Raw genomic sequence first — 27,359 nt, 5'->3', positions numbered from 1 at the left:
TAAAGTTGAGACAAATGTGGCTTACATAGATACCTGTGATAAATTTTGAAACCTGTAAAGCAGAACAATAAATCACTGAGTTTTCTGTTGAATAATTCACTTATGGCTGATCATCCTGCATCAAAGCATGCAGATTGTCCATCCTTCCCAGCACTTAATTTTTCAGTGTCCCTCAGTTGTGGCAGCTTCCATGGGGGTTTACTAACAGCAGACTTTGCAGGGAGGTGTCACTTGCAGAAGTCAGATCTAGGAAAGCATGAAATCATTATTGCTCTTAGGATCTGTTCTGTTGGCCACCTCAAAAACCTCACGCCTCCCTCTTTCTCTTCCTGCTCTTTCCTTCTCCCTCAAAGCCACCTTCTCCCCACTTAAAATAAGCAAACCAACAGAAAAAAGTTGCTAGTGGCTACTTCAAGGGCAGGGAGGCTGTAGAAGATGAGGAGGAGGAGGAGAAGGTGTCTTTGGGTACTGCCTGGTATGTTGGTGGCTGAGTCTTCAGGCTGCTTTGTGCCACTGTAGCGGAAGTGCTGGCAACGCCGGCGTTTGAAATGCAGAGGGGAATTGTTATATCTTTTATCTGAGCAGTATGAAAGATCACAAATCTGTAATAATGGATAAAAAATATGCTGACATCTCTATAAAATCCAGTAGATTATGTGTGTGTTTTAATGCTTACTCTGCTGACTGCTTTTTGCTGTCACATAATTTTTGAAGAGAAAATGTAAAAGCCACTGAAGAGAAGTAATTCTGATATTTGCACAGAGTGATTTTATGTATAAGTGGAATAGCAATGAGTTGGTAGAAGCACTGATCAATGCGTGATAGAGGAATTATTATGAAATCTTGCTTTCTTTAGTGTTGTGACAGGCAGCCCAGTCAAATAAAGTTGCATTTAGAACAAGAGGTTAATACTTAGGAGACGCCGAATTGCAATTGTAATATAATATATTATGGGTTTAATTTTCTAAGTAGCCACGCTTCCAAGGGACACTTACAAGCTAGCAGTTTAAAGCTTCTTCTTCCCACCTCACATTTCATGAAGAATGAGCTGAAAGCAAAATCTGTTTTGTTCTTCCAGAACAGAAAATAGCTTTTTATTTTCACAGTTGGACACCAAATTATAACAGTTTTGTTGTTTTTAGCGATTGCGATTAAAGCTAAAGGTTAGAATCTCACAAGCAATTTATACATTCATATTTCAACTTACAATGCGTACAGAAAGACTTGGAGAATTGCTTAAATAATCTGAACATATACAAGAGTAATTTTTCATTTACCAGTTATATGATATAACCTTGTCATTAAAAAGAAAAAGAAAAAAGTCCCACAGAGTTGTCACTGTCAGACCAATTTCATATTTTTCTTTGGGTATAGGTGAATTTTTTTACTAACTGTGCATCAACAGGAGGTTATTTTACAATATCCATAGGAGCTGGATTAAATAGCATGTTCTGTAGTTCCTCTAGGGAAGCTGTTCCCATAGTATATCCCTACAGTGGAAATACAGATTGGCCAGTTGAACGTGTGTGCTGTAGTCCCATAACAAAAGGCTAGGTAAAGTATGGTGCGCCTTGGTGGACCTTGGCCTCTGACATTTCTTCCTGCACTGTCCTGTCTTAAACCTTAGTTTTGTTGGCCTGTTTTGTCAGAAGTCAACAAAATTGCTTATATGTCTTTTAGTTTGATGTGAAACAAGTAATTCATTAATTAGAAAGGGGCTGAACAGAGGTAATTATGTGAGTTGTTTGATGAAGTCAGGAGAAACCTTTAGGCAAAAGATGCATTTGTTTATCAATTTTATTTTGGTAGCCAAAGCATGTGGTCATTAGCAAGTTATGAATTGCGTATGTTTAGGTGGACATTCTGTCTTAAAAACAGCCCACCTGAGGGTTCATTGTGATCTTCAAGGGTGTTAGATGACACGTCCAACCTTCTTCATGATCTGTAGGAAAAAAAGCAGTACTCAAATGCTGATGAATATAAGTGGACTATATACATGTGAAGAAATTGTTGGACAGGAAAAGTGCTGTACAGCTTCCAACTTTTAACTTTGGCACCTGGGTTAGCCATGAGTACTCCTTAAAACTCTAAGCAAACAGCCACGTCAAGGCAGTATGATCTTGGTGAGTTTCAGCTGTATTTTAGAAATGCACTCACTGTAAGTTAGAATTGATTGTGTCTCTTGGTTTGCCTAAATCTGATTATAAAATACTTAGGATTTGGTTTTATTTGTTTATTCATTAGATATTTCATTATCTAGCTTAGTAGTGTTTAATTCTATATGGTGGCTGGTCAACCAGAATTTCTGTAGGTAGTAAGAACTGCGAGTGTACACGCAGGTGACTACATCAGGTAGCAATTAAAAAGTTATTCTTCTCAAATGTAGTGCAGACAGTCCCTGTCTGGGAGCTTCCCTGTGGGTGTCACCATTCTTCTGCTACTGCTCAGTTTGTAATTTTGGCACTGTTTTGTTTTCAGCATGTTGACTTGGGACTACTTTATGGATGGTTTATTGTGAGTTGGTTTTATAGTGCCCTTCGCGTCGGAACTCTAATGATACAGAATATATGTTAATTGTTTTAGGCTAATTAAAAACAAGCATTTGCCTTTATGCCAGAGTGCTGTTTGTCATCATCTATTGAGTGTGCAGTCTCAGTACTTAACCTAGCGGAGTTTAAAACCAGATATTGCATGAAAACCTGAACTGCCTGTCAGTAATTGAGTGCCGGGTCATTTTACTGTACCAAGAAAATAATTATTTTTCTACAAGAGCATATTGCTATTTATTCACAAAATATTACAGAGTTGGTATAGTTAAAAAAAAAAATAAAAAAAAATTTGAATGCAATTTGCCCCAAGTTCCGTGTCAGAACAAGAATACAAGTGTTCTTGTCTAGGTCTTTAGTCAAAAGTCCTTCCTTTCTGTAATACTCATAGCTTGGTTGTGGCTTTCTTTGTTACTCTAGAAATAGAACATATAATCTTCCTAGCAGTAAATCTTTCAAATTAAGGTGTTCAGTTTACATAAACTCTTTTCCCCTGCTTTATGAGAAAACTGGCTGGCAAGTTTAAGAGAATTAATGTAAAGGCAGCGTGGAAGATAATGCTGTAGAGGGTTCAGTGGCTGGCACTGGCTTGAGCAGGGAAAGAGGAAAGGATTGACGGATTTGAAATAATTTGCTTTTGATGTTTTGTTTCAGTGACCGTAACAAATTCAAATTTTCCACTCTGATTTTAAAAATGTACATGACAAAATTCAGAACATAGAGCCACATTTTGATCTCAGTTGCACTAATAGGAATCTGGAATAACTTTTAGATTTCAGTGATGTATGCGGCTGCAGCTGAGAGGGAGCCCAAGCCACAGCTATAACATTCCATCTTCTGTTCATGCATTTAAAGAGGGGGAATTTGCAGGCTGGAATCTGAAGAGATGGTAATGAGTTCACTAGCCTGCTATTTTTTATTATTTGTTGTGTTGGAGCGTCAGTATCACATGAGTGTGAGATAACCAATTTCACTGGGAAATTTCCTCATTTTTACCATATGATTGTACATATCCATAAACAGGTGTGCAGGTATGTGCATATTCTACGTGTAACCCCCCCTTTCTCTTTCCTGACTGTAAAATCTTTACCTAAACCATTGAGGGTTATTTTTTTGTTTTTCAGTAGAGGGCATACAGCAAATTCATGATATTTGGATGAGTCCCATCTTTGTCCAGTGTTTTGAACCTTTCATACTATATTATTCTACCTTTCATGAAGTCTTTCAGGAATGTGTAGCTGAAGGAATAATGCAGAGACTGAATCCTAATCGATCAAAGCTTTGACATTTTTATAGGCCTCTGTTTAGTTAGATGCAGGGTTCTGCAGAATTGCATAAAGTCCTTTGTAAATCAGTTTCCACTTGCCAGACTTGTTGCCTTGGAGGATCTGAATTGGATCGTCTTGTTTCAGATCGGGCTGGAGGGGAAGGAAGGGGAAAGGTCTCAACCAAATATAGTTTTTCAGCAATGGAAAAAGCAAGTTATACAACGCACAAGTGCTGTTAGGTTTCCAGCCTAAGAGTAAGGATGTCAAGGTACTTAAGAAATATGCCAAAATTTAAATTTTCAATCTTTCCAACACTTTTTCAGGGTAGTAAGCTTATGATAGCCAGGGATGGAAGAGTGCACCTAATGGCATATGTATTTAAAGCTTTCCAGTATATTATATATTATTTTATATATATACATATATATAATGTATCCATATTTGCAATGTAACTTTATTTTAAAATCAGATTTGTTGGCTCCAAGGAATCATAGAATCATAGAATATCCTGAGTTGGAAGGGACCCTTAAGGATCATCAAGTCCGACTCTTGACACCACACAGGTCTACCCAAAAGTTCAGACCATGTGACTAAGTGCACAGTCCAATCTCTTCTTAAATTCAGACAGGCTCGGTGCAGTGACCACTTCCCTGGGGAGCCTGTTCCAGTGTGCAACCACCCTCTCTGTGAAGAACTTCCTCCTGATGTCAAGCCTAAATTTCCCCTGCTTCAGACTCTGGTTTTATATCAGGTATTTATATCAGGTACAATTTTTAAAGTTACTAATCCAGTGAGACGACTGGTAGAATTTCAATATCTGGAAAAAAAAGATTAATCATACATTTGTTTTAAAAGTGAATGAGTAAACTTTATAAAAAAAAAATATTTTTTTCTTGAGGCAAAAATGAAGTGTGAGAGACCTAGTGTTTGGCCTAAAATATTCAGTCTAATGCTAATAAGTTCTACTTGAATTTTCTTATGGTATTTTTATTTCCAGTTAGGAGTCATGAGTGCTTTAATATAACTTCACATTTATGCAGCTTCTTTCATCTGGATTTTTTTTTTTAAACCAGCAAAACAAGTTATAAATGGAAATAATCTTATGTGCTTGTTTAAAAGCAACAGTTATCACAGGAGGGTGTAAATTGTTTAAGATCGCATATCCTCCACAAACAATTAAGACGAGAAATGATGCATTCTGTTTTTGGTGAAAGACAAACCAGAAATTAAGGCGACGAACCATAATTCTGAGTTATTCAGAAGTTGTTGTTGGCTTCAGGTTTTAATGCATAACCGTATAGACTCTGAAAAGTAATTTATTTTGGATTTTGAAGCCAAAGCACTGAACATACCAGTGTAAATGTGTTCTTCACTTAAACTACACTGTGACAATAGGTAGAAAAGAGACTCATAGGAGTGCTAGCTGTCCTTAGTGTATTGCCGCATTGCATGTCACAGAGCCAAAAGACACTTCTCCTCTGTGGCTGTATTCAGAAGACTAGGGTGGGGTTATTTTTTTGGTAGATTAATAGAAGAAGTAAGGAGGAGGTGCAGAAATAGGTTCGTCAGCAAACAGCAAGTGTTCTTCCCAAGAGAAAGCAGAGAGGTCCATCATTTATCTTATCATTAGCTTTTATGCTTTGAATTAATTTGCAAAGTCCTGTCTAGTGAAAAGTACAGAGTAAGGTACTTAGTCTGTACTTTTTTTAGTAATTATTCCGAAGCATGTGTTTCTGTTATGATAAGTAACTGCACACAGCAGTTTGGGCTGTGATGGAAAACAGGAGATATCTGAAGGCTGTCCTCTGCTTTCACAGACTATAGGAGCTCATGTATGCCAAAACCAGCAAGAATAGCTATTATTTTACTAAATAGATGCCCTTTACACTTTGGGGTTTTATTGGTTACCAAAAGGTTTGATATTTTTCCTCTTTGGTAGATAAATTTAAAAAGCTTAGTGATTTTTCAGAAACAAGCATGTGGTAGCATCACCGTCCCTGGGGGTGTTTAAGGAGAGGTTGGACCTGGTGCTTAGGGACATGGTTTAGTGGGTGACATTGGTAGTATGGTGCTGGTTGGACCAGATGATCTTGGAGGTCTTTTCCAACCTTAATGATTCTAGGATTCTGTGATTTAAGGATGCATTTACCAACTGTAAGATTGTGCAGCTTTCCTAGTGCCAGAGGAGCTTGTACATGCTGAGGTTCATATGGGATGTGGGTGTGTGTTGTGTTTTTTTCTTGTGTGTGGTAAATTTGTGTGTAAGATGAGATGATAGGGTATCTCATGAGGTGTCTTCAATGCCCTGAGAAATAGCACATTAGAACCAGTTTTGTGGTCCTGCTGTAATGGTATAATTTATGGATGCTCTTTTAGGATAGCTAGTACTTTTTTCAAGTTTTTAAATGCATCTAGTACTTTATTCCAGTTAAACAAGTAACCTTAGGAGATGCAGGTGTGAAGACTGGAGAACGTTAAGCGCTGAAGTTGAGAGCGTTTCTTTCCTCTTTCTCTCCTCTATTGGGATGATCAGTGATCCACAACAAATTACAAGAACTTTGCAAGATAAAGTAAACAGGTTCAGCATTCAAAAACACATTTGATCTATGCTGAATGGTGCTATTTAATCCTACTGGGGGAGAGGGATGCAGGGGAGAGGAGTTAGTGTGTAAAATAAACTTCTGGACTTAAATACTATCTCTGTTAGGAGTTAATCCAGCTTAATTTATCCTCTAGTTGCCACCGCTTTCTCCCTTAACTCCTGGGTAGTGCCCTACAAATGATTTTGGGGAGTGTTTCTTTATCATCTTTTAGTTTATTTGTTGTTTAATTCTGTGAAAGATGGACCTAAATGAGGCAAAGCTTTTCCGTTGCACTTCTGCGTAGTCTTGACCTTCCAAGGCAGTGGTGCCAAACCACGGCTGTGTTCCTTGTTAGGCTTTTGGAACTGCAGGTAGATAACTTCCAGTATCTGGAGTTGTGCTACTGCATGGATTGTGCAGCTTGGCCCTCAGAAAATTCTCTCCCAGGCAAATACACGATAATAAATAGCTGAAGCCATATGCTAAAGAACTAAATATCTGTGATAAATAAATAAATAGCTGAAATTACATAGCAGAAGAAATTCTGCATTGTGCTTAAGATGTACTTTAATTTATCTGACGAGCATATGCCAAATGCCAACAATCTAGAGCTTTTTTTGGTTAATTTTCATTATTTACCTACTGTAGCTTGTTTTTTCTTCAGAATGTTCCTTCTAGATTGACTGTTCTTATCACTTGTATGCTTTCGAGTGTTGTTTAGAAGGTCCTTCTTTTTCTTACGTGTGTCAAGGAAAAATGCAGCCGAATCACTGCATCTGTTTTGTTTAGCAGATTGACACTTTGTGCCTCGGGTTCCGCAGTTTGTAAGGGAAAGTGCTGCAAAGTTATCTTAACATTTCAAATTCAAATGGAAATCTTTCTTATTCAAAAACATTGTCAGTAAAAGAGGAAAAATTATCCTCAGAGATTTAGGGGGTAGAATATGGCTGAGCAAATCAAACATACTTAACCTTTTGGGTTGGAGGAGCATAAGTTTTTGTTTAGTTTTGCTTTTGCTGTGAATGATTTCGGATAGGCTCCATGTATTTCTGCAAAAGCTTTGCAGAGCTAACAGGAGTAAGGAAAGGTGCTTAAGACATTGACATGGAAATAAGCAGCTCTGAAGCCCTAGCTTTGAATGCATACCAAAGGAAGGGGTAAAGAATAAAGTGTCACCGTTTTTCATTGCTCATTTTTAGCAGACTCTTAATACTCTGCTAAAGAATTAAGAAGTAACTCACAAGGATAAAGAGTTGATATTTTTTCATCGGGATTTTTTCCCTGACAAAACCAGTCAGAATTGTTCACTTCTACATAAAATTAAAATGAGATTTTACTCAACTATGAGCTTTGTGTATTTTGTTTTGCATTTAGCTCATGTAACTTCATATTTGATTTGCTGAGTTTTATATGGACAACTATGTCTGAATGTGCCACGGTAGAAAAGGAATATTTTTGGATAACTTTCATCACTGGCAAGGCTCTATAAGAAAAAAAAAAAGAAAAGGAAACAAGTTCAAAATAAACGCTAAAGCTGTTGACGGGCATACCAGATACAATGTGTTTGCCAATTCACTCTCCTGAAATATCCCTTAAATGATTTTTAATGTCTTTGTTGTTCTTGTTAGTATACTTTTTTTTTTCCCATCCTTCTGCTGTATTACCAACTGGTACTAACACACAAAATCTATTCTGCTCTCATTTGTCACCTCTGGGTCTTTTCCAGCATGAATACTTCTGTATGTGTTCTCTCCCTTTCTGTTGGCATATGTTTTGCATTATTTTTCCCCACGTTATGTTGTGAAGCTTTCTTTTTTCCAGGTAGCATCTAATTTGGTTTTGTTTCTCACATTCAGCATTCACTTTTCTCCTTATTTTTTTTTTTTTTGTTAATGAAAGCCACAGTACTATCTTGTACAGTTCTTAAGACACTGCTGGCTGATGTAGGGATTTATACTATTGGTAGGTGTCTTTAAATAATGTGGTCATTAGTATAAGAATAATGAAATTAACCTCATTAAATAACCTTTCACTGCAGTCTAATGTTCTTCAGCATAAAGAGATAGAAGTCTATGATGATGTAGGTTTGGAGTGTTTTATCTGAAAGGTTTTAGAAGAAAATTAAGTTGAAATCTTTTATATTTATGAAGGCCTAATTTTTCTACAGTCTCTAAAATAATTAACATTCAGTGTGTTTCTTGTATGAGCTTTCAAATGTGATTGATTTTTTAGAAAGTGATGTTTTTTAACTCTGAAACAAAGGAAAAAAAAAAAAAAACAAAAACAAAAACAACCTTTAGGTTAGCTCAGGCTTTGTAATCACAAATCATCAACGTTTAGTGAGGATACATTTTTTTTAATCCATTTTAACATAAAGTATGTGCTTTTTACAATTCTTGATGTTATCTTAACAAAATGAATGAGCTTTCATTAGGAAAAAAAGTAAGAAGTACAAGATTAAAGTAGATGAGTTAAATCAAGGTGTCCTGCTTGGTTGATTTAAATCCATGATTAAAATCAGTGATTTGATTTAAATCAATCCCCTGTTCTTTCAGCCAGCTTGAAAGGGACGATTCTTCATTTCCTGCCTAATTAGAATTGCTTCTCTAAGATTAGTTAGGACTGTGCCTTGATGCAACAATTCTGCTACACCCACTGAATTGCCTGAACGGCATTTTGGGGGCAGAAGACCCTTTTTTCCTATTATCTTGTTGCTCTTTGTTTATATTGCCAGTGCTCTCTGGAATTCTACAGATATATATATATATATATATATATATATATATTGTTTTGTTTTTACTGCAATATTTCAGAAATGTACAATGGCAAAACTGCTCGCTTTTTGAGTAATGGTTTTTATGAAGTGGTGTTCTTGCTAGAACAGTCTACAAATGTGTTCCTTAATTGCTAGTGATAGAAAATTAGGTCAACGATTGTAGTTCACTTTGTCTGGTGAGGGTGTTTGCAGACCTCTCTTTCATTTCAACTTGCTGATTTCTTCCAATATCAGCGGGGCTGATGCTCTCCAGTACCTCTCCCCAGTCTTTCCATTACACTTGTAAAATCCCGATTCACCTTCCTCCCTGAGAATTTTGCCTGTTCAGTGTGGCAGCTGGCACCAGGTGAGGTGCAAAGAGGTAACCATGCAAATGAGGGGCAGCGGAGCTTAGTAAAGGGTATTTTTCCATGTACTTATGCTCCTTGGTGGGTCCTGTGCAGACAAAGCAGGTTGTGGTGGAAGCTTATCTCCTCCCAGAAGCCTCTGAAACTTCTCTGCAGGGTGGATGCTCTGGTAGCCTGTCAACTTGAGCTCATTTGCAACCTTTTTCTTAGTTGCCCCCTCCCTTTTTTTTTTTTTTTCTTCTTTTTTCTTCCTGAGCTCATGAAACTTCTGGGAGTACGGTCTCTCTTATTTCTCTTTAGAACTTACATTTAGGTTGTCGAGTTCCTAACCCATTGGCTCCCTGTGGGGCACCCATGAGCAGCGCAATCATACAAGCCTCATTTGCTTTAGGTGAAAAGAAAAACCACCAGTATATCTAAAGTAGGTTTCATGCTAACAATATTCCAGTTATTTCTAGGAGTATCCCAATATGACAAAACACTTTGTTCTTTGAAGTGGAATTAAATAGTAATAGCTATTACTGTTGTAGCTATTGTATCCATCCTGAGAAAGGAATAAGTTATTTCAGCCTGGTGCGAAATCCAGGACAAATTCAGAATTATGTGTTTTGTTTGGGCATATAAACTGGTTTCTTCAGAAGAGCCTTTAGCTGTTGAATTCCTTGTCCTCCAGACAAACCAAAGGTGCTAGGAAGGATGATCTTTGTGGCAAGACTGTGGACAACCAAACCTAAAATAATCTTGCCAAAAACTGCTTGCTGGGCATCTGCCACTCACTGGAGCTTTGTGTTGCAGTGTCAGTAAGTTTCTTCTCATTCTTTCTTAGATTGCACAACTGTTTAAGAGTTGACTACATACCCCAACTCCTTGGAGTGCCTAATACCATGAGATACAGGGGATGCATGGGACCGTATACGAAATAATAGATTATTAATAATGCACAGTAATACTGTGTTAGAAAATGATACTGCCATTAGTTCTAAAAACTAAAGAAATTACCTCTACACATGAAAATGGCAAATGTGTAAGAACTTTCTTGTTCTTATGACAAAAACAAAACAAACAAAAAAACAACACTGTATTGTTATATAGAAGATAATTTAAACTATGTTATGGAAATTTAACTTTCTAAAAAAGGAGTTGCCAAATAAAATTAGTTTTGAATTCAGGATTCAGGAAACCTCTTGTTGAGGGATTCAGACTAGCCATATGGTACTCTCTGGGAAACATCAAGACAAGGGAAGTATTGAGTGGGCTTTTATCACATTTTAGTCATTTTGAGAAGAAAATATGTTTTCATATTTTTATATGTATGAAATGCCTCATATTGCAATCTAATGAGAAATAAATGCCGTGTACCTAAGATAAATGTAGATAATGAAAACCTACTCAAATGCATTCAGCTTGATTTAAGGTGCCTTATTTTGATTGTAGAATACTTATAATAATGAGAGGGTTTTTTTTTTTTTTTTTTAACAACTATGAGGGATATTAATTTTATGTTGGACTCATTTCATTACTGCAGCAGCCAATTTCAGATACTTATATGGACTGTCTAGAGAGGAAAAATATTGCTTGGAGTGGCTGTTGGAGTGTAGAAGGCAGGTTCAGGTGTGAAGCTACTTTTAGGGGCTTCTTGTTGTTTGAGCCTAAAAAATGAGGCATGATGCTTATTAAATGATGCCTTAGGATAATGACAAGGGCACAATGTGAATGCTGCAGCCAGAATGCTCTCATAACCCTGCAGCCTGGTATTTCGTCACTCAATTCAAAGCTGCTTTGTGCCAGCTGCCTGTTGCTTCTTCCTAGTGGTCCTGGCTGTGCCGCAGCTGGCAGCACTCATCACCCTTGATGGACATGGTGTTGGGTTTGGTGGCCCTTTGTTTTGCTGTTTTAAAACAAGTACAGGAGCAGTTATGTCCATGGCAGAGTACATTGAGATTCACTAATGAAAATGGCAATATATAAGTAAGAAGCCTGGGAGTTTTAGGCTTTTATTGACCTCTTTTGGAAAGGTGCTTCAACGTGCTGTTTGTGAAGGCCCAGGTTTGTAGGTTAAACAAAGCAAATCAGCCTATTGTTTGATTTTTTTGGTGTGTTTTCCTTTTTTTAACAGAGATCCAATTAAACCCAACCTAAAATTAGATACCTCATTGCAAATACTGTTGATTTTTCCCCCTCGTGCCCACACAGCCCAGAGCACGCAGGTGTCATGGCATCCTCCTTCCCTTTTACACAAGCAGATATTGGCATTTTTACAAGGACACCGGTCTCTTAGAAAAGGCAACTTCTAAGGAATAAAACTTTGCAAAGTCACTTTTGTCTTTGCCATGCGACATTTGTTTCCTATTAATTTAGAGTAAAAAGGTCTGTTGTCAGTATCAGGGCATTAAAAACATACATCATTCCCTAGGCCGTTCAGACATGGTCAGAGCTCACATAAATAATTCCCTAGCCTTGGTATTTCAGGGAGGGCACCATCTGGCTCCAAAAAAGAAAAAAGATTCCAGAACCAATAATTAGTTTTCAGGGTTTCTTCAGAATAATTAGGTATAACAGCATTAAAAAAAGTATGATAATTAATGCCTATTTTCTACAGAAGCTGGAGACTATGAGAGATCGGCCTGCTTCCTCACAAGACAGAAGGACAAGCTTTTGTCTTTGAGGGCCAGGCCCTTCGTCCCACTGCTAGTTCCCTTGGCACCTCCCGGACACTTGGTGGTGGTGTGAGGTGGAGGAGAGAGGGTTTTGTTTCGTGGGGGGTGTTTGCTGACAGGGACCCGAGACCCAGCGGTGGCTGGGGGCTGCGGGGCCTACATGAATGTCCTCAGGCCTGAGGGCTGCAAGAGCCGCAGTGTGGCTGCACCGCTCAGGCATGCTTCGAGTTTGTGTCCAAAAATGAAGCAATCCCTTGCCAGGCCTTGTGAGTACTGCGTCTCTGCAGAAAATACAAGGTGACACACCTCTCTTCTATGAAAGAAGTAAGGTTCCTCTCATTTATCTGGTAGTACAGCACCGTGAAGATTTGCACAAAGGCTCTGCCCTCGAGCAGCCTATCTGCTCCAGCCTAGCACCACGGTGGCTCCTCAGCTTGGCCGACATGCATGCTGCATCGCAAACACCCGGCCTTCTGTGGTTGTTGCACCACAGTAGCGTTCTGGTCGTGTCTAGAAAAGAGTAACTAGCAGTGTACACCTAAAAGTTTCTGCAAAGAATCAAAACGGCAACTCAGTCTTCTGTGCGTCTCCTCAGGGAAAAGTGGCATGGACAGCAGCAGCGCCTAGATAAGGAAATTGGTAATTATGGCCCCAATATGTAGGTCAGAACATCACGTCAAACTGTGCACTACTTAGAAGTGCAGTAGTGCATTAATGCAGTTTACAAGAGCATGATGCAGTAGAGAAGCTGTCATGCTAACTAAAAGTCAATAGTCTTCTCTACAAGGAGTTTCTGGTCGGTCTTTATGGGAGATGGCCAACTTGGCAGTGACCAAGATGTGTTTTTACAGAGTTGCAATGACAGCATATATGCTTGGCCACCCTGCATGGGAAACCATGTACCTAAGGCTGGCTACTCCAAAGAAATTGCTGTTTACTCAAGCGTTCAAATCAAAATCATCCAACTCTGTGCAGCTGCTATCATTTCTGCTGCTGCTGTTCAGGAATGTCAAACTATATCAAAACCAGTGGCATATAACGAACATGTTCTCTAAAACCAGTGCAGTGTGTTACACTGATAGCCAACATTTCTCTTCCTGCAAGCCATGGATGGGATTTTACCTGAGGCTGAGGCACACAGTGCAAGCCTGGAGCTGGGGAGCTCTTTGCATTGGGGTTATGCTGGGAACAGCAGTGGCTCCTCAGGCTCCTTGAAGGGCTACACAAAGGCTTGGTCTGGATGAGGTCTTTGAGCAATCAGTTGTTAGTGCCTCTATATTACCTTATACCTGTTGTACTGTTCTCTAGTAACAGTACTGCTGTGTTGTGCCCCAGTCTTCATGCTTTGGGTCTATCTGTTATTGAAGATAAATATGTGCATAAGTACTTAAAAGACTGAACTTCTGTGTTGTTTCTGTTTCTACTCGCTTCTAGTAACTCTTTGGTACCCATTTGGGGACTAAAGATGGGCCTTACAATGCATGCTGCTGCTTTTACACTTAATAGCAACACTGTATTGGCAGAAGCAATGTCTGCAGTTGGAAAATCGGGAAAGTAAATTGTATATTAATAATAAATAAGTAAATAGGAACCTTATTTTGCATTCTCTAACCTTTCATGGTTTTCTCCAGTAGGCAGCTGAAACATATTACAGCAATTTATTCAATAACTGGCTAGTACATATATGCTGTTATGTTATATTGGAAAATCATTTGACACCATCAGCCTGTCAGACAGATTAGATTTGCAATTGAGTGGTCCTTTTCAGCATTTTTGTATACACAGCATTATTTTAAGCAGTTTTTCTTTTTTTTTTTCTTTTGTCAAAATAATACAGAAATCACACATTGAAGAAAATTAACAGCACATCAGATGCTAGCTTACATATGCATGTACATATGTGAATACATACAGGGTTGAAACAGACCCCAGTATTTGGCAGCATTTCATTCCATTGCACGTCAGTAGTCTCCACAAATAGAAATGATAGGCAGTGAAATCACACCAGCCGTACGTATTTCCACATCAGCGCATCTATGTCTCACTATTGAATAAGAGCCTGTGTAATGTTAACTATTTAATTTTTATGTACTTTGTTTGTGCTGCTGCCACACCTGTTAATTTTCAGGATACTGGTTAAGACAGGCAAAGACAGAACTTTAGAGATAAAGGTGCTGCTGCTTTCTCCCGTTACTGAAAGAGCACATCTGTTTCAGCTCATCCTCCTTCAGCAGCAGACAGTTGCCAGTACCAGGGCTGGCTACAGGCATCTGTGAAATTTAAAAAGCCGTGTCTGCGAGGAGCCCATTAAATCTAAAGAGAGCCTCAAAGGAGCTGTCAGTCACTTATTTTAGCATAAATCATAAGGATTTATCACATTATACTTTCAATGAGCTCTCCCCCCCTCACACCTATGTTATTGTGCCATCAGTGAAATGATAGGTCTTGTCTCTAGGTAACAAAGACCTGCTGATGATTCCACTGAGGCTATATTAATGTCATCTGTGTCGCTTTGTCATCTACCGTATCAGTAGGGAATGCAGTTGGAAAACAGACGTAGCAGCCAAAAGCCTATCATCAGCTAGGGGGATTTCCACTGAACCAGAGGCACCTGATGCACATAAAACTGAAACTTTCCATTTACCAATCGCTGGACGTTTACTGTTTACAGCTGATACAGCTTATTCAACTCACCCCAAGCTATGAAAGGATAAATCTGTCTTTCATCCATGCCTTTTAAAGCTGTGAGTTCTGTGAGACTTTTTTTTTTTTTTTTTTTTGAGGTGTTTACTGCTTGTTTTTCACCATAAATAAACAGAGCTCATTCACATAAAACAGTACTGTGTACACGTTATTGACAGATTGTGGTTGGTTCAGCTGGTTGGATCCTATCTCATTGCTTTGGGAGTAAACACAGCTAAAAACATCAAGCAGCAGGTTTGGCAAATAAGACTGTACGGTACGTAAGTGTGGCAGGATACTGCCTGCTAAGTGGCTGAGGACCCCTCAGCCTTGTTGAGGGGTAGTTAGTAAAAATATTCTTCTCATTTTCATATTCATACCTGATTTCAGGTGACTGCCTCAGCAAAGCATCAGGGGAAGTTACTGCATATATTTATGGAAGTTGCCAAGCAAACTTGCATTAACCAAACATTTTATATCCTACTTTTTGGGGTGTAAGGGATTATTATTGCTCCAGTAGTTACAGCTTTTGCAAGTGCTTCAGAGCTCTGATTAAGAAAGAGAAACCAAAATGATGCCTTTTCCACCTAGATTCTTCTCTGCTTACTCAAAAACCCTGTTGTGCTGTAGAGCAGGATGCTGCTACCAGACGTCAAGCCAACAGCAGTTGGGAGGTGAAATTTAGGACAGTTTTGCATGAGTAAGCAAATGCCCAGGTGACCACAATGATAATGTGAGGGTGAGGTTTGCAGATCTGGAACATGCAAATAGTAGATGTCTGTCCTTTTTCTTTGTTCAAGGATTACATGTCAGAGCAAACCATGATTTGAAGTAGAGGAACAACAAACATGGTTTAAAAAAAAGAAAAAGATTCATGAAAACTGTCAGGCATTAATTTTCAACATGGAAGGATCCTAGACAGGCAGAAGGGAAGTGCCTCTCCCCATAAGGAGGATGGTAGACAGAAAACAGAAAATTCAGAGAAGAAAATTAGTTTAGAGCTGTGGCTGTTGTCGCGGTTCCTTTGCTTAAAAGGATTACAGTGGCATTGATTTAACTGCATTATTTTTTTCTAATTTCTTGTTAGATTTTCTCTCATAATTCCTAATATTTTCCATTGCGTTTGTTTCCTATTCATTAATCTGGTCAGTTATTTATTGTTCTCTGTTTTTGCTCATTCTTTGCAAAAACGAACATCTGATTTGTTTTCTAATACGTTGATTTTCTCTTGAGGTTTTTTTCTTGCCTAAGGGAATGTAAGAAATATATGTTTTGGAGAGTATGTTACTTGTAAAATATAAATTTTTAATAAGTTGTTGCTTGCTAAGAAGCTCAATATTTTCATTTACCTTTAGAGTGGGAGGTACAGATAATTCTGTTACCTGAACTGCTCAGCCTTAGGTATGTTAAGCACACTGCTTTCTCTGAAGTGGAAGTAGAGGAGGTGCAGAAGGCAAGTGAGGAGAAACAACGAGCGCCAATGCTGCCATTGGCTGTACGAACATGGCCATGAGCCCTCCGTGTGTTTGTTAGGGAGCAGGTGGCTTCAGGGTCAGAATTTTCTGTGGTGCTGCAGTCTTTGTGTGCATCCTCGCACCTGGCTGATCCCAGGAGAAGGAAAAATATGCTTATGGGCTGCTTTTCCAAAGCTAGGGGCTCATTTGAACTATTTTACCTTTGTGTTGATGGAAGAGTTGGAACTTAGTGCAAAAGGCATACATTTCTTAGTGCATATCTCCCAGGGAAAACAAAACAAAACAAAAAACTGGTGGAATGCCCATCTGTTCTTTGTCCTTCTATCTGTTCATGGATCATCACAGACCAAAATCTAAAGGGATGTACTTAGAAAGGATGCTTGTATGTAGGCAAGCTAGTGTGTACTTTACCGACGTATGTGGATTCTTATGAACAAAAACTTGTTTTCCTGTGTTTTCCATAACTGGAAAGGAGCACCTGGGTCAGGGCCTCTGGTGCACTACCTGTTTTTTGTTGAAAGGTGATCACGTGAAGTCTTGGCGTGGTACAGCAATTGCACCTCCCCACAAACAGGAGCTGACCAAGCAGGATGCAGTGACCGCTTCCTTGCAGTCTTGCAGTTGCTTCTTCTCATTGGTGTGATCCCATGCAGGCCAATGGAAAGAGGTTGGGTGCAACATAAGTCCCGGCCATGTGGTAGGAAGGAAGCCCAAATGTGGCACCCTGAAAGAAAGAGCAGGTTTGCTTCTACGTGCCCCTGGAAGGAGCCAGCAGGTTTGGCCCCTGCTGCTGTCTGCTCTCCCCTCTCAGCTTCAGTGCAGCCACATTTCCAGAGCTTCTCTCTACAGCTGAGCAGCACAAGCAAGCAGGAGGATGCAGGAGGCAGAAGTCCAGCCTTCTTTTCTCTGTTGGTGTGCTGCCAGCTTGACATTGACTAAAAATCTAGGATGACAGGGTAATATACTCTTGGAGTACCAAAACAAAATCTCTTATAGTTCTGATATGGAAAACATACGCTGTTTAGCTTTTTATTCAGCATTTACGTATAAATTAGGTGTTTTTTCTGCAGTATTAGCCTGTGGGTATATTGATCCACACTGTCAATATCAGGTTATGAAAAAGCAAGAGGGCCAGCTCTTTATTTAGGACACTTTCTATTGTTGTTTTTTATTTTTTTCTTGTGCTTGGCGTTTTTGTTGTTTTTTTTTTTTTGCCTTTTTTTTTTTTTTAACATAGGATTTCAGGGGATTTTAGGTTGTTATTTTTGAGCTACAGGTTTTCTGTGACTTAATAGAAACTTCTAAGTCCCTTTAAGCTATTGGATATTTGGCAGAGTTGTTGACTAGCATAACAAGAAGATGAAAAATAATTGGAGCAGTTTCATCAAATAGGAGAGTGTTTTGGAAGGGCAGGTGAGAAGCAGAAAAGAAGTTTGCTGGGGGAGCAATCAGAGGCTAACCTCAGAAAGAAGAGGTTTCATCAAAATAAAGGGGCTTTGCTGATTCCACTGCCAAAATAGATGTGCCCTTTAAAGTTGAAACTTACTGCAGTATTGACGCAGGAACTATTTTTCCCAATTTTGCTGCTCATCTCTTTGCAAACAGCTTGTATCATCAACCCTTGTTAAACTACAACTCACTGCCTTGACAGATGTGCTGGAACACTTTTTTCAAAAAAAAAAAAAGAAAAAAAGGAAAAAAAGCACACCATATGTTGATAACTATTTTAATAATTTTCAAATTCCTAGTATATTTAAAAAAATACATAAAACTACAGGTATTCATGGCTACCTTTTGAACAGAAGTATCAAGATGTGCTGGTCATCTTCTGGCTTCCTTTGGGTTATGAGAACTGTCTGAAGAAATTACTGTAAAAGTTGTCATCAAAGTGAGTCATTAGCAGTGGTCTTTCTGCTGAAGCTTCAATTGTGAAAAAGTAGCTTTTCCCACATTATGATATTTCGTTCTTGTTTTTTGTTTTACTTCTGACTGCAACTTGCCAATGGTGTCTTTCAGCATGATTCCGTTCAGCTCTTGTAGAAATATTGTTTCTGCTAGCCTTATGCTAATTCAAGATTTTTAAGTAGGTATCTCTTTTTTCTCTATGCTGTATTTGCAGACACCTGATTGGATTACGTTATGTTTTACCTACTTACAGCATATATGTAATTTATTAGACCTGTAAGATTTACTCAAGGAATTTGAAAATTTAGACCCGCAAATCTGTAGAACAAATGTGATTGGTTTTGGATTAGCACCAAATCCAGGAATATTTACATAATTCTGAGCCTAAACTAGGGTTTCTGTAAAATTGTGTAATTAGAAGGCCGTTGAAGTCACAGGTAACATTTTGGGGTGGATTTTTGTTGTTGTTTTTTCTTTATGAAAAGAAGCTTAGAACTTTCTCTTCAAAAAGAAATTTTGCTATCCCATGCAGTACAAAGGCAATGGTGTCTTTCGTGGGATTTCCTTCCAGTTCTGTAGTAGATTTTGGGGTCTTCTTGATTTCAAAGGGACTGGATTAAAAAGCAGAGATGCACTTACTACTCCCAAGCAAACCAGAGCTTTGGTGGTCAAGTTTTAGAGCTGCTGGTCTTAGCAATATACCTTGTTTTCTTGGAGCTGGGTGCTGGAGCAATGGCTGAGGTGGAGCTGTAGGAAAGCTTGTGTGTTGATGCTAATAATTTTGCAGAGCATTTTGCATCGGTTGCTGAGCTTTGAACTACTCATTTGATCTCAAGCTTTGCAGATGCTAATGCTTTTGTGTGTAGTTTCAAAGCTTACCTGACCTGGAAAGCAGTGTCTGCTTTACTTTAAATTCATTATCCTTGTCACTTAATGAGGCATTCAAATTTTAAGAGACGATGACGATGCACAAATTTCTTTTGCATACCTCTCAAAAATTCTAGAAATATTTTGATGCTTTTATGATTACTGCCATGATCATTGCCTTATATATAACATTCAAAGCTCCTAAAATGACAAAATTTATTTAAAATTATTATAATAATATAAGCAGTCTGGGAGTTTTGGTACATTCCGGCTGAAGAAGCTTTTCTTCTGTACATTCTTCAGTGGTGATATAAAAAGTTCAGAGGAGTGCTCTGTGTGAACATCACTAAGGCAAACTCACTGTAATGATAGCCGTGTAAACTGTGCTAAAATCTTCTGCAAAGCCGTCTGCCCCTGGAAGTACACAACTTTCTAAGACTTCTGCCTTGAGGATTGAAATTTCCCCCAAACTTCTCAAAAGCTTGCACTACGATCACTCCAAACCAAGCCACAAACAAAGCTCACAGACAGGGAGCATGTAGATAGGAAAGTTGTAGTCTGGTGTGGGAGGTGGGGAAAATTGCTGCCCAAATACTGAAGCAGCTGGAAATTTTGAAATCTCAGCACAGAAATAGCCCTCAGTGAGATCAGCAGCAGTTGGGTGCCACCCAGAGTCATGTGTGGACTCTGAAAATTGTGGTTGAAGTGCTCGGTGGGTTTTTGCATGACTATTCTACCTAAACTCATGGAAGTCCCAGTCTTGAGCTCACCCGTAAGGTTACACAGAAAGCCAAGCTGTATGCATGTGTAAGTATAGTGACAGCTGAAGAAAACCGTGGTTCCCATGACGTGCATGACTGGCTGGACTGCAGGGGGAAATACTGGTGAGAAGCACGCGTTGGCCTCCCTCCTTCTGCCCTGAGATGGAGGAGGTGGCCAGGGGGTTTCCGTGTTGGCAACACGATGGAGCCTGTGCAGCCTTGGCCAGATGTAACAGGTCATCTGAGCAAGTTACAGACGGTCTCTTTGTACTGAGAAGGAAGCCATTTGGATGATTTATATAGAAATTGAAATCAGGAGAACAACATTAGCTACTAGTGGTCGTAGCTTGACAACATTTTAAAGGCTCAAAGATGGAAAGCGTGATTTGGGGTGTGTGTTCACACTTCTTGGCTTAAAACAAAAATTCCCTTCCAACTTTCCGTGCCACATACAATTTTTGCAGTGCAACTTGCAAGATGGGATTTCAAATAAAGCATGAGCCTGTTACCACCCTTTTCACAGCTATCAATTTTTCAGTTTTGTTTTTCTTCCCCATCAAAAGTGTTGACATGTTTCCTTTAGTATTTTTCCCCCTTTATAAGGAAAACTTCTAAATGTTTGAACAAGCATACTGCTTTGTATAGGGTAATGATACCTGAAATATGTTGATATTTGGTGCTCTCTCCAGCTCTGGTGCTTTCAGTGTTTCTAATGCTAACTACTCTGCCTGTTCCCTGTTCAGTACTGCCTGATGGCTTGGGTTTGTTGGGTGCCAAGCCCCACCTCCCTAATCTGCCTTTCTACTTGCCAAAATTAGTGTTAAGCACATAAGCATGCCTGTTTGGGTTTGACAGCTTGTATCTTTAGTTAAGTAGGTGTTTCTTTGACCAGCTTGTCAAAAAGGAAATTTAACATCTTCCAGAGTAGAAACCATGTTTTGAGTTGGGTCTTGCCAAAAGAAAAAAAAAAAAAAAAAAAAAGGAAGAAGAAAAAAAAAGATGAATGTGCATTCCCATTCAGTTATTTCACATCTTCAAAGAGCTCAAGTAAGCACTGATGCTTCCAAAGGGTAATTGCTGTCCATTGCGTCAGTGCTTAGAAGATGATAAAGGATTTTTTTTTTGTCCTTTGGTGTTAAAATTGCCTACACTCTAATATTATTCAGGGATGAGAAAATGTTGAAAGAAGGCTGTGATAAAGTGCAAGAAACCTTTCAGCAAGTTCTGTTACGTTGTTTTAAAAGTATTTTGCATTAAATACTTCTGGATATGTCTTTGTGAAGTTAGTTTCTGTCTTTAATAATACTGACGATTCTCCTGTAAGTAATATTCTTAGTCACTGGTGTGTAGATTTTTTCGCTATTTAAATAGGTAGAGGTAGGAAACATACAGTTTATATAACCTCTACTAGATAACATCCACAAACACACACTCGCTTGCTCTCAATCATATATGTAAGGTGAAGATAATCAGTGTTTGAATTTTCTTGTGGTGTTTGCCCTGCTTCTGTGTTTTGATGCCCAATGTACAAAATAAGGAACAATCATACCCACCAACCTCAAACAGGGTTTGTCGTGTGTGAATTTTGATAACATTAGCTTTTTTTTTTTCCTTGTTTAATCAGTCTTTTGACCTCTTGAAGTGCATCTCGTGTTTTGTGTGCCGTGTGTTTCTGAAATAGTGTCTTTCTGCCAGGCAAAGAAAAGTGAGAGAGAAAAACTACTTGGAAGTGGAGTCCTATCTGAAGAGTCCAACTTCCACGCAGCAGTATGGGCTGGGGGCTGAGCTGGGAGAAAGCAGCTTTGCAGAAAAGGACCTGGGGGTGCTGGTGGACACCAAACTAAATGTGAAACAGCAGTGTGCCATAGCAGCAGAGAAGGCTGGCAGTGTCCTGGGCTGCATTAGGTGCAGTGCCACCAGCAGGTCAGGGAGGTAGGTGATGCTTCTCCTTTGCTCAGTGCTGGGGAGGCCACACCTGAAGTGCTGGGTCCAGTCCTGGAGATCTTCAACAGCTACCTGGAGGTGGGCCTGGGCAGTCTGCTGTGGGTATACCTTAGTGAGCAGGGGATGGACCAGATGGCCTCCAGAGGGCCCTGCCAACCTTAACCGTTCTGTGAACTCTCTTAATTTTCTTTCTAAATAGTACTTGTAATTAAATGAAAATTAGTTTTCAATATTAAAGTCACCACAAAGCATTGTCAGCATCACCAAACAGTTGGAACAGGAAGCCAACTCCCAACTCATTCAAAGCTGGACAGTTTTTGCTGATACCTTTTGCATTGCACCAACACCCAGCTGTCATTCAAATACTGCTTTGTCAATAGAATAAAACTCTGTTAATAAAAGGCAATTTTCTGATCTCAAGAACATGCAATTACGGTCTTTGTGAAGTACTGACATTTCCTGGCTGGTACCTAAATGGGTGCTCAAGAAGACCTGTGTATAGCTAGGTACCCATTAGGAAATGGAGGGGAAGGCAGAAAGAAAAATGCACCTGTGGCTACTTCAGAGCTGGTAACAATCAATGTAATAAAATCTTTATTTCATTAGGCAAATTTTTTTAGCCTCCCACACTGTATTACATACGAGCGAACCTGGGCTACCTCAAGATAAGCTGGGAGAGCCGAAATCTCAAGTAAAGATTTGGAGTGAAAAATTTAACTGGCAGTTTCTGAAGTGGGCACTAAATAAGCGTAATAGCTCTTTGCTTTGGACACTTCCATTCTGGAAGACATGAATTGACCTCCTCTGTCTACGAGCATGCCAATAGCACAGGCACCGGTGTCCTGCTGTCCCCTGAGACCTTGCTCCCGAGGAGGCGTAATAGGAAGCATCGTTGCTGAACCTTTCAGGGGCAGGAGCATCAGTAGTAAAAAAAATTGGATGCAGAAGGAAAAGGTAGGATGTCTTTGCGCATATAAAGCATCAGTTAAACTGGTAGACTCTGGGATGTTGAGGGAGGCTCAGTTTCCCAAGTGTCCTTTGCTTTACTGAGTGGAATTAAGCTGTACTTGGAGGCAGCTGAGCCTGCGGGTGAAGGTGCATTTGGGGCAGTACGTCTGCTACTCATATTTTTGGATACAAGTTCGTGGTCTCTGGTGAATCTTGTGTCTAAAGGGTCTTTGAACAGCCTTTGGTCTGTCTTACATTTGCCTATAAATGTTACCTTTAAGCACTTCCAAAAAGGGTTTCTGCAAGACAAGCATCCGATATTTCAGATGGAAGAAAGAGGTGGAAAACACAGCAACTTCCCACACGCCTCCTACAGCTTTTGTTGTTACCTTGGAAAAAAACCATCAGTTTTCCTGATGTTTAGATATTTGCCTTCTAATCATTCCTCTTATATAACCCCACTGATTTAAAAAATAATAATTAGTCTAAATTATGACCTACATCATGCATTCTTGTTGAAGATCTGAAAGAAAACAGTAATAGCCCCTCCTCTGCCTCTAAGCCTCTGATCAACTAGTCAGATTTTGGGTTTTGTCACCCAAGTCTGCGGGTAGTAACTGCTCGGTTCTTCCCTTGGGCAACACATGCCGAGAGGGGGACAAAGAAGGATGCCAGTTAGCACTGCCACGGGGACGTGGAAAGTGCCGTAATTAATAGCATCAGCAGCAAATGTCATCTCAATTTAGCAGCATCCTGCTGGGATCTTTCTCTGACTTGAAATACCTCCTGATGCTGCGGCTTTCTTCCCGTGTCCGAACCGATGCAGAAAGGTTTAATCTGGCTCCGAGTGGAGTTTCCTCAGCACTGGGCCAAAGAGGGGGAAATGAGTTAGAAGGTACCTCAGCCTCCTCAGGCCTGGATGTAGGGAACTGGAAGGTGAGCTGGGTTAACTTGGGGTACAGCTATAGCCCATAGCTAGTTCAGCAGAGCTTCTTCCCCCAGCACTTGTGGGAAGAGATCCTGCCTCTGCACTACTGTTGTTGTTAATGATACTACCTCAGTTTTAGAAGACAACATCTGAAAATCATGTAGGGGAGCGGGTTAAAGCCTTAATTAGCCGTAGAAAGCTGTATCAGAAATGCACCAGGGCAGGGAATGATGTTTGGTAACTTCTTGCTGCGTTATTCCCTGTAATTGCCTTCGCTCCCTCCTGCAGTTAATGAGATATGAAGGCCTTGACCTTGACCCGGGGTGGTGTTAGGGCATGGAACAATTTGTTATGTATTTGTAGTCTCTCTTTCATTTTCTCTGTCTTCTTCAAATGAGCTGGAATCTATGTCCAAAAAAAAAAAAAAGTAAATAAATAAAATAATAACAAAGGCATTATTCTGTAGTTAAAGCTGTCATTTTCTTCTACTTTCCTCTCCATCCCACCATTTTGCAAATGCATATAATAGCTACGGAGAGGAATTTCTACATTTGTTGAGGTTTTTGTTTGTTTGTTTTTTAATGTATTGGTTTGCAAAGTTGTTTTGCAGAGATTACTGCAGTTCCTGCTGTGAAAGTTTGCAGTTGTTCAACTTGTTTGCACTCCTTAAATGTCCTAGATTTCTCCCTACAGAAGAGGAAGGAGAAAATTTTACTGCAGGACCTTTTGTGTTTTTCTAAAGACTGTTTCTCTGCATGTAAAGTAAAACCTATTTTTTTTTTCCATTCTGTGTTAAATTCCTAGAAAACTGTATGGTTTAGCTTAGGCAGAATTTATATCAACAAGACATGATTTTACAGGGTTTTGTCCATTTGAAGGAATGTATTTCAGATGAAAGAATCCTTCAAGATCGGAGGCCAGGCTTTCCATTTATCAGGCCGTTCATTGATTACCTGCTCTGAATGCTACAAACGTAAATCCTTTCCAGAAACAGTTTCATTCACATTCCTGGGGCTGTTTGTCAAGTATTTGGTGGCGTATGCTTGTTCCCTTAGCAACTCGCAGGGGTTAAACGACTGCCTAGGAGAGAACAGCAGCGAACAGCCTCGCAGATCCCACAGGGTTATTTTGTTTTTCCCTAATGACGGAGCCTATCTGCTAGCAGAAAGAGTGGTTTCTGTTTTTCCGCATGATGCAAAGTGCTGTTACGGAATGCCAAGTTACCGGTGCCTGGAATTTGAATGAGTACTAACCTGGTTACCAGTGGAATAAAGATTTGCAGGTCTCTTGTAATTTTGTGCCCGTGGGAGAGAGGAACCCAGAAGGACTGCTCTCCAGCTCTAGCTGAAATGAACATTAGGATTCAGCTGGCAAAGCCCGAGTTGCGTGGTCCCCCTCCTGAAGAGCAGAACGAGGATGAATGCAAGGGAGGGTCATGGGGAAAAAATATTCCTGTTTTGAATTTTACTTCTGTTTGTAGTTTGATTTTATAAAACGTCGGCCCTATTTCATTAAAATTAAAGTTAGCTGCTCTCTCCAAAAATTTCTGCTTTGCTTGTAGAGCGTGCACTTACTCAGCGCCATCTAGTGGACCAAGTGCTGTTGTAAGTTAGAGAGCAAGCCACGGCAAATTAGAGCATGCAGTCCTTATAATGCGAATAATGTACCCAAAGCATGTTTGTGACCAAGTATATAACAGAGTCAGAAGAAGATTAGCAGTTGTTTAGTTGATACGGCTTGCTATGATGAAAAGAAATTTTATGGTACATGCCAGTGCTGTTGCCTCTTACCTACTGAATTCCACTAGTCCATCAAGCTCCAGCTTGCTTGCCTGCTTCTCTGCTCCACCATACTGTGTTGTCTAGGCTGTAAGCTTCTCTAAGGAAGGATTTAGGAATAGTATTCCTCCGTGCAGCACCACAGAAAATAGAGAAGAGCCTAATTGTCACAGTGATGCAAATGACGAGTATTGGCTGGTGCTAACTGCGAGGAAAAATGTCCTGGAGTCTGTCTAATTCAAGTTGCGGGCAAGGATTTCAAGGTTTGGATCTTTGAAAATAACTCATGGAAAAGCAATTCCCCAGGGAAAGTCTCCTTAGAGAGTATGTGTGCAAGAGAACTGTCAGGTTATCCCAGTGGCTGCTTCAAGACTTGTGGAAAGATGAAGGGGCTCTGGCTCAGGTCTTTGGGGGCACCTGGGAACAGGTTTGCTCAGCCCATTCTCCAGCATGAGCAAGAAGGGCTGAATCACCAGAAAAATGTATGCCTGCAAGAAGGATGGGGTGCTGCTGCAGCCGTGGCCACATCGCTAGCATCCCACTACTCTATCTTAGAGAACGTTTCTCTGGCAGCAAGCCTTCAGCTGCAAATGAAGGCAGAGCATGGGGAGGGTCCTGACTCTGTGGGCAGAAGACCCTGGCCAAAGCCGCAGACGTGTGGGCAAGAGCTGGCAGCCGCCGTGCCTGCTCCATGGCGCCGAGTGAGCACCGGAGGCTGGCCCCAAACCTCCCAGCAGTGAGCTGGTGGGGCTGCGGTGTAAGGAGCACTGGGCTTCCCCGAGAGCAGGGGTGGCTGCTAAAAATAGGAGCCAAGAAATGTTGCACAGGGAAATCCTGGCAAATGCGCCAGGTTTTAACATCTTCTGCTTGAAACTCCCTTGCATTTTAACAGCTCTTCACTTAAGGGCCTGTTGGTTTTGTTCAGTTCGCATGTTTTGGACAATGAAAATAAGTGGGTCACTTTATACCCTGTGAATCGTATGCATTAGCACAATAACACTGTGCTGAGGTTTCTAAAAAGCTGTTTTTAAATAATTCATAGAACCATTTCACTTCAGTTTTTCAAAACCTCAGTGTACAGACTAGTTTGTTTCCTAGGTTTAACAGGATGTAGCACTCAAATAACACTCTCTTTTTCTTCCTTTCTTTTCTAAGTTTATAATGTAGTGCAGCGATCAGGGTAAGGCTTGTCAGCTGACCTCATCACAGCAGAGCATTGCAGCCTAACCCCTCCAGGCAGGAGTTTTCATACCATTTTTTCATACAATAAATGTTTGGGGGTTTTCCTTCTCCAGCTTTGCGTTTGTAATGCTAGCTGTGAATACCGACTGCAGTGTGCGTGGTCATCCAGTGGAGCAGGTGAAACCCTGTCTGAAAATTCATGTGGCTCCTGACAGCAGCAGGAAATGTGGGTCCAAGAAGGGCTTAATGTTTAAGTAAACTCATTTATTGGCAGGGATCCTGCTTTGTTAGAGGTTTGGGGATAAACCCAATGTGCTGGAAAACAACCATTTTCAAAGAACTTGGCTTTTTTTTTTTTTTTGGTAGTAGCTGTGCACCAAATGTTAGCATATTGGAATTCGAGAAAACACTTTAATTATTTCCTCTCTTTTTCTGTTTCTCCTCTAGCTCTGGGATTGTATACAGTAAACGCAATATATGGAGACACTATTACCATGCCTTGTCGTCTAGAAGTACCAGATGGTCTTATGTTTGGAAAATGGAAATATGTAAGTACAGCTTACCTTTTTGTTCATTAGAGCTGATATGAGATGTGCGCTTTTTGTGCATGAGGCTACAGGATTCCAGTTGATAGGATTTCTGCCTCATATACAAAGGTATTTATTTCTGTGTGAAAGACTGCTAGATTCCCATCTGTATAACTTCTGCCAAGT

The 27,359-nt window shown here is 39.9% G+C and overlaps 1 protein-coding gene across 5 annotated transcripts in view; it reads left to right on the top strand.

Moving 5' to 3' along the window:
• The window catches only part of ALCAM (activated leukocyte cell adhesion molecule), a 118,652-nt gene that overhangs the window by 56,761 nt on the left and 34,532 nt on the right, over positions 1–27,359 (top strand). For all 5 annotated transcript variants that reach the window (XM_068694579.1, XM_068694569.1, XM_068694563.1 and 2 more), the window contains exon 2: positions 27,094–27,194. In XM_068694579.1, coding sequence (XP_068550680.1) covers positions 27,094–27,194 — 101 coding nt within the window. The remainder of the gene's footprint in view (positions 1–27,093; positions 27,195–27,359) is intronic.

The sequence above is a fragment of the Anas acuta genome, chromosome 1 (assembly GCF_963932015.1).
Source record: "Anas acuta chromosome 1, bAnaAcu1.1, whole genome shotgun sequence".
Taxonomy (NCBI): Eukaryota; Metazoa; Chordata; class Aves; order Anseriformes; family Anatidae; genus Anas; species Anas acuta.
The sequence above is the reverse complement of the archived record's forward strand: the minus strand, read 5'-3'. Positions and strand labels throughout refer to the sequence as shown.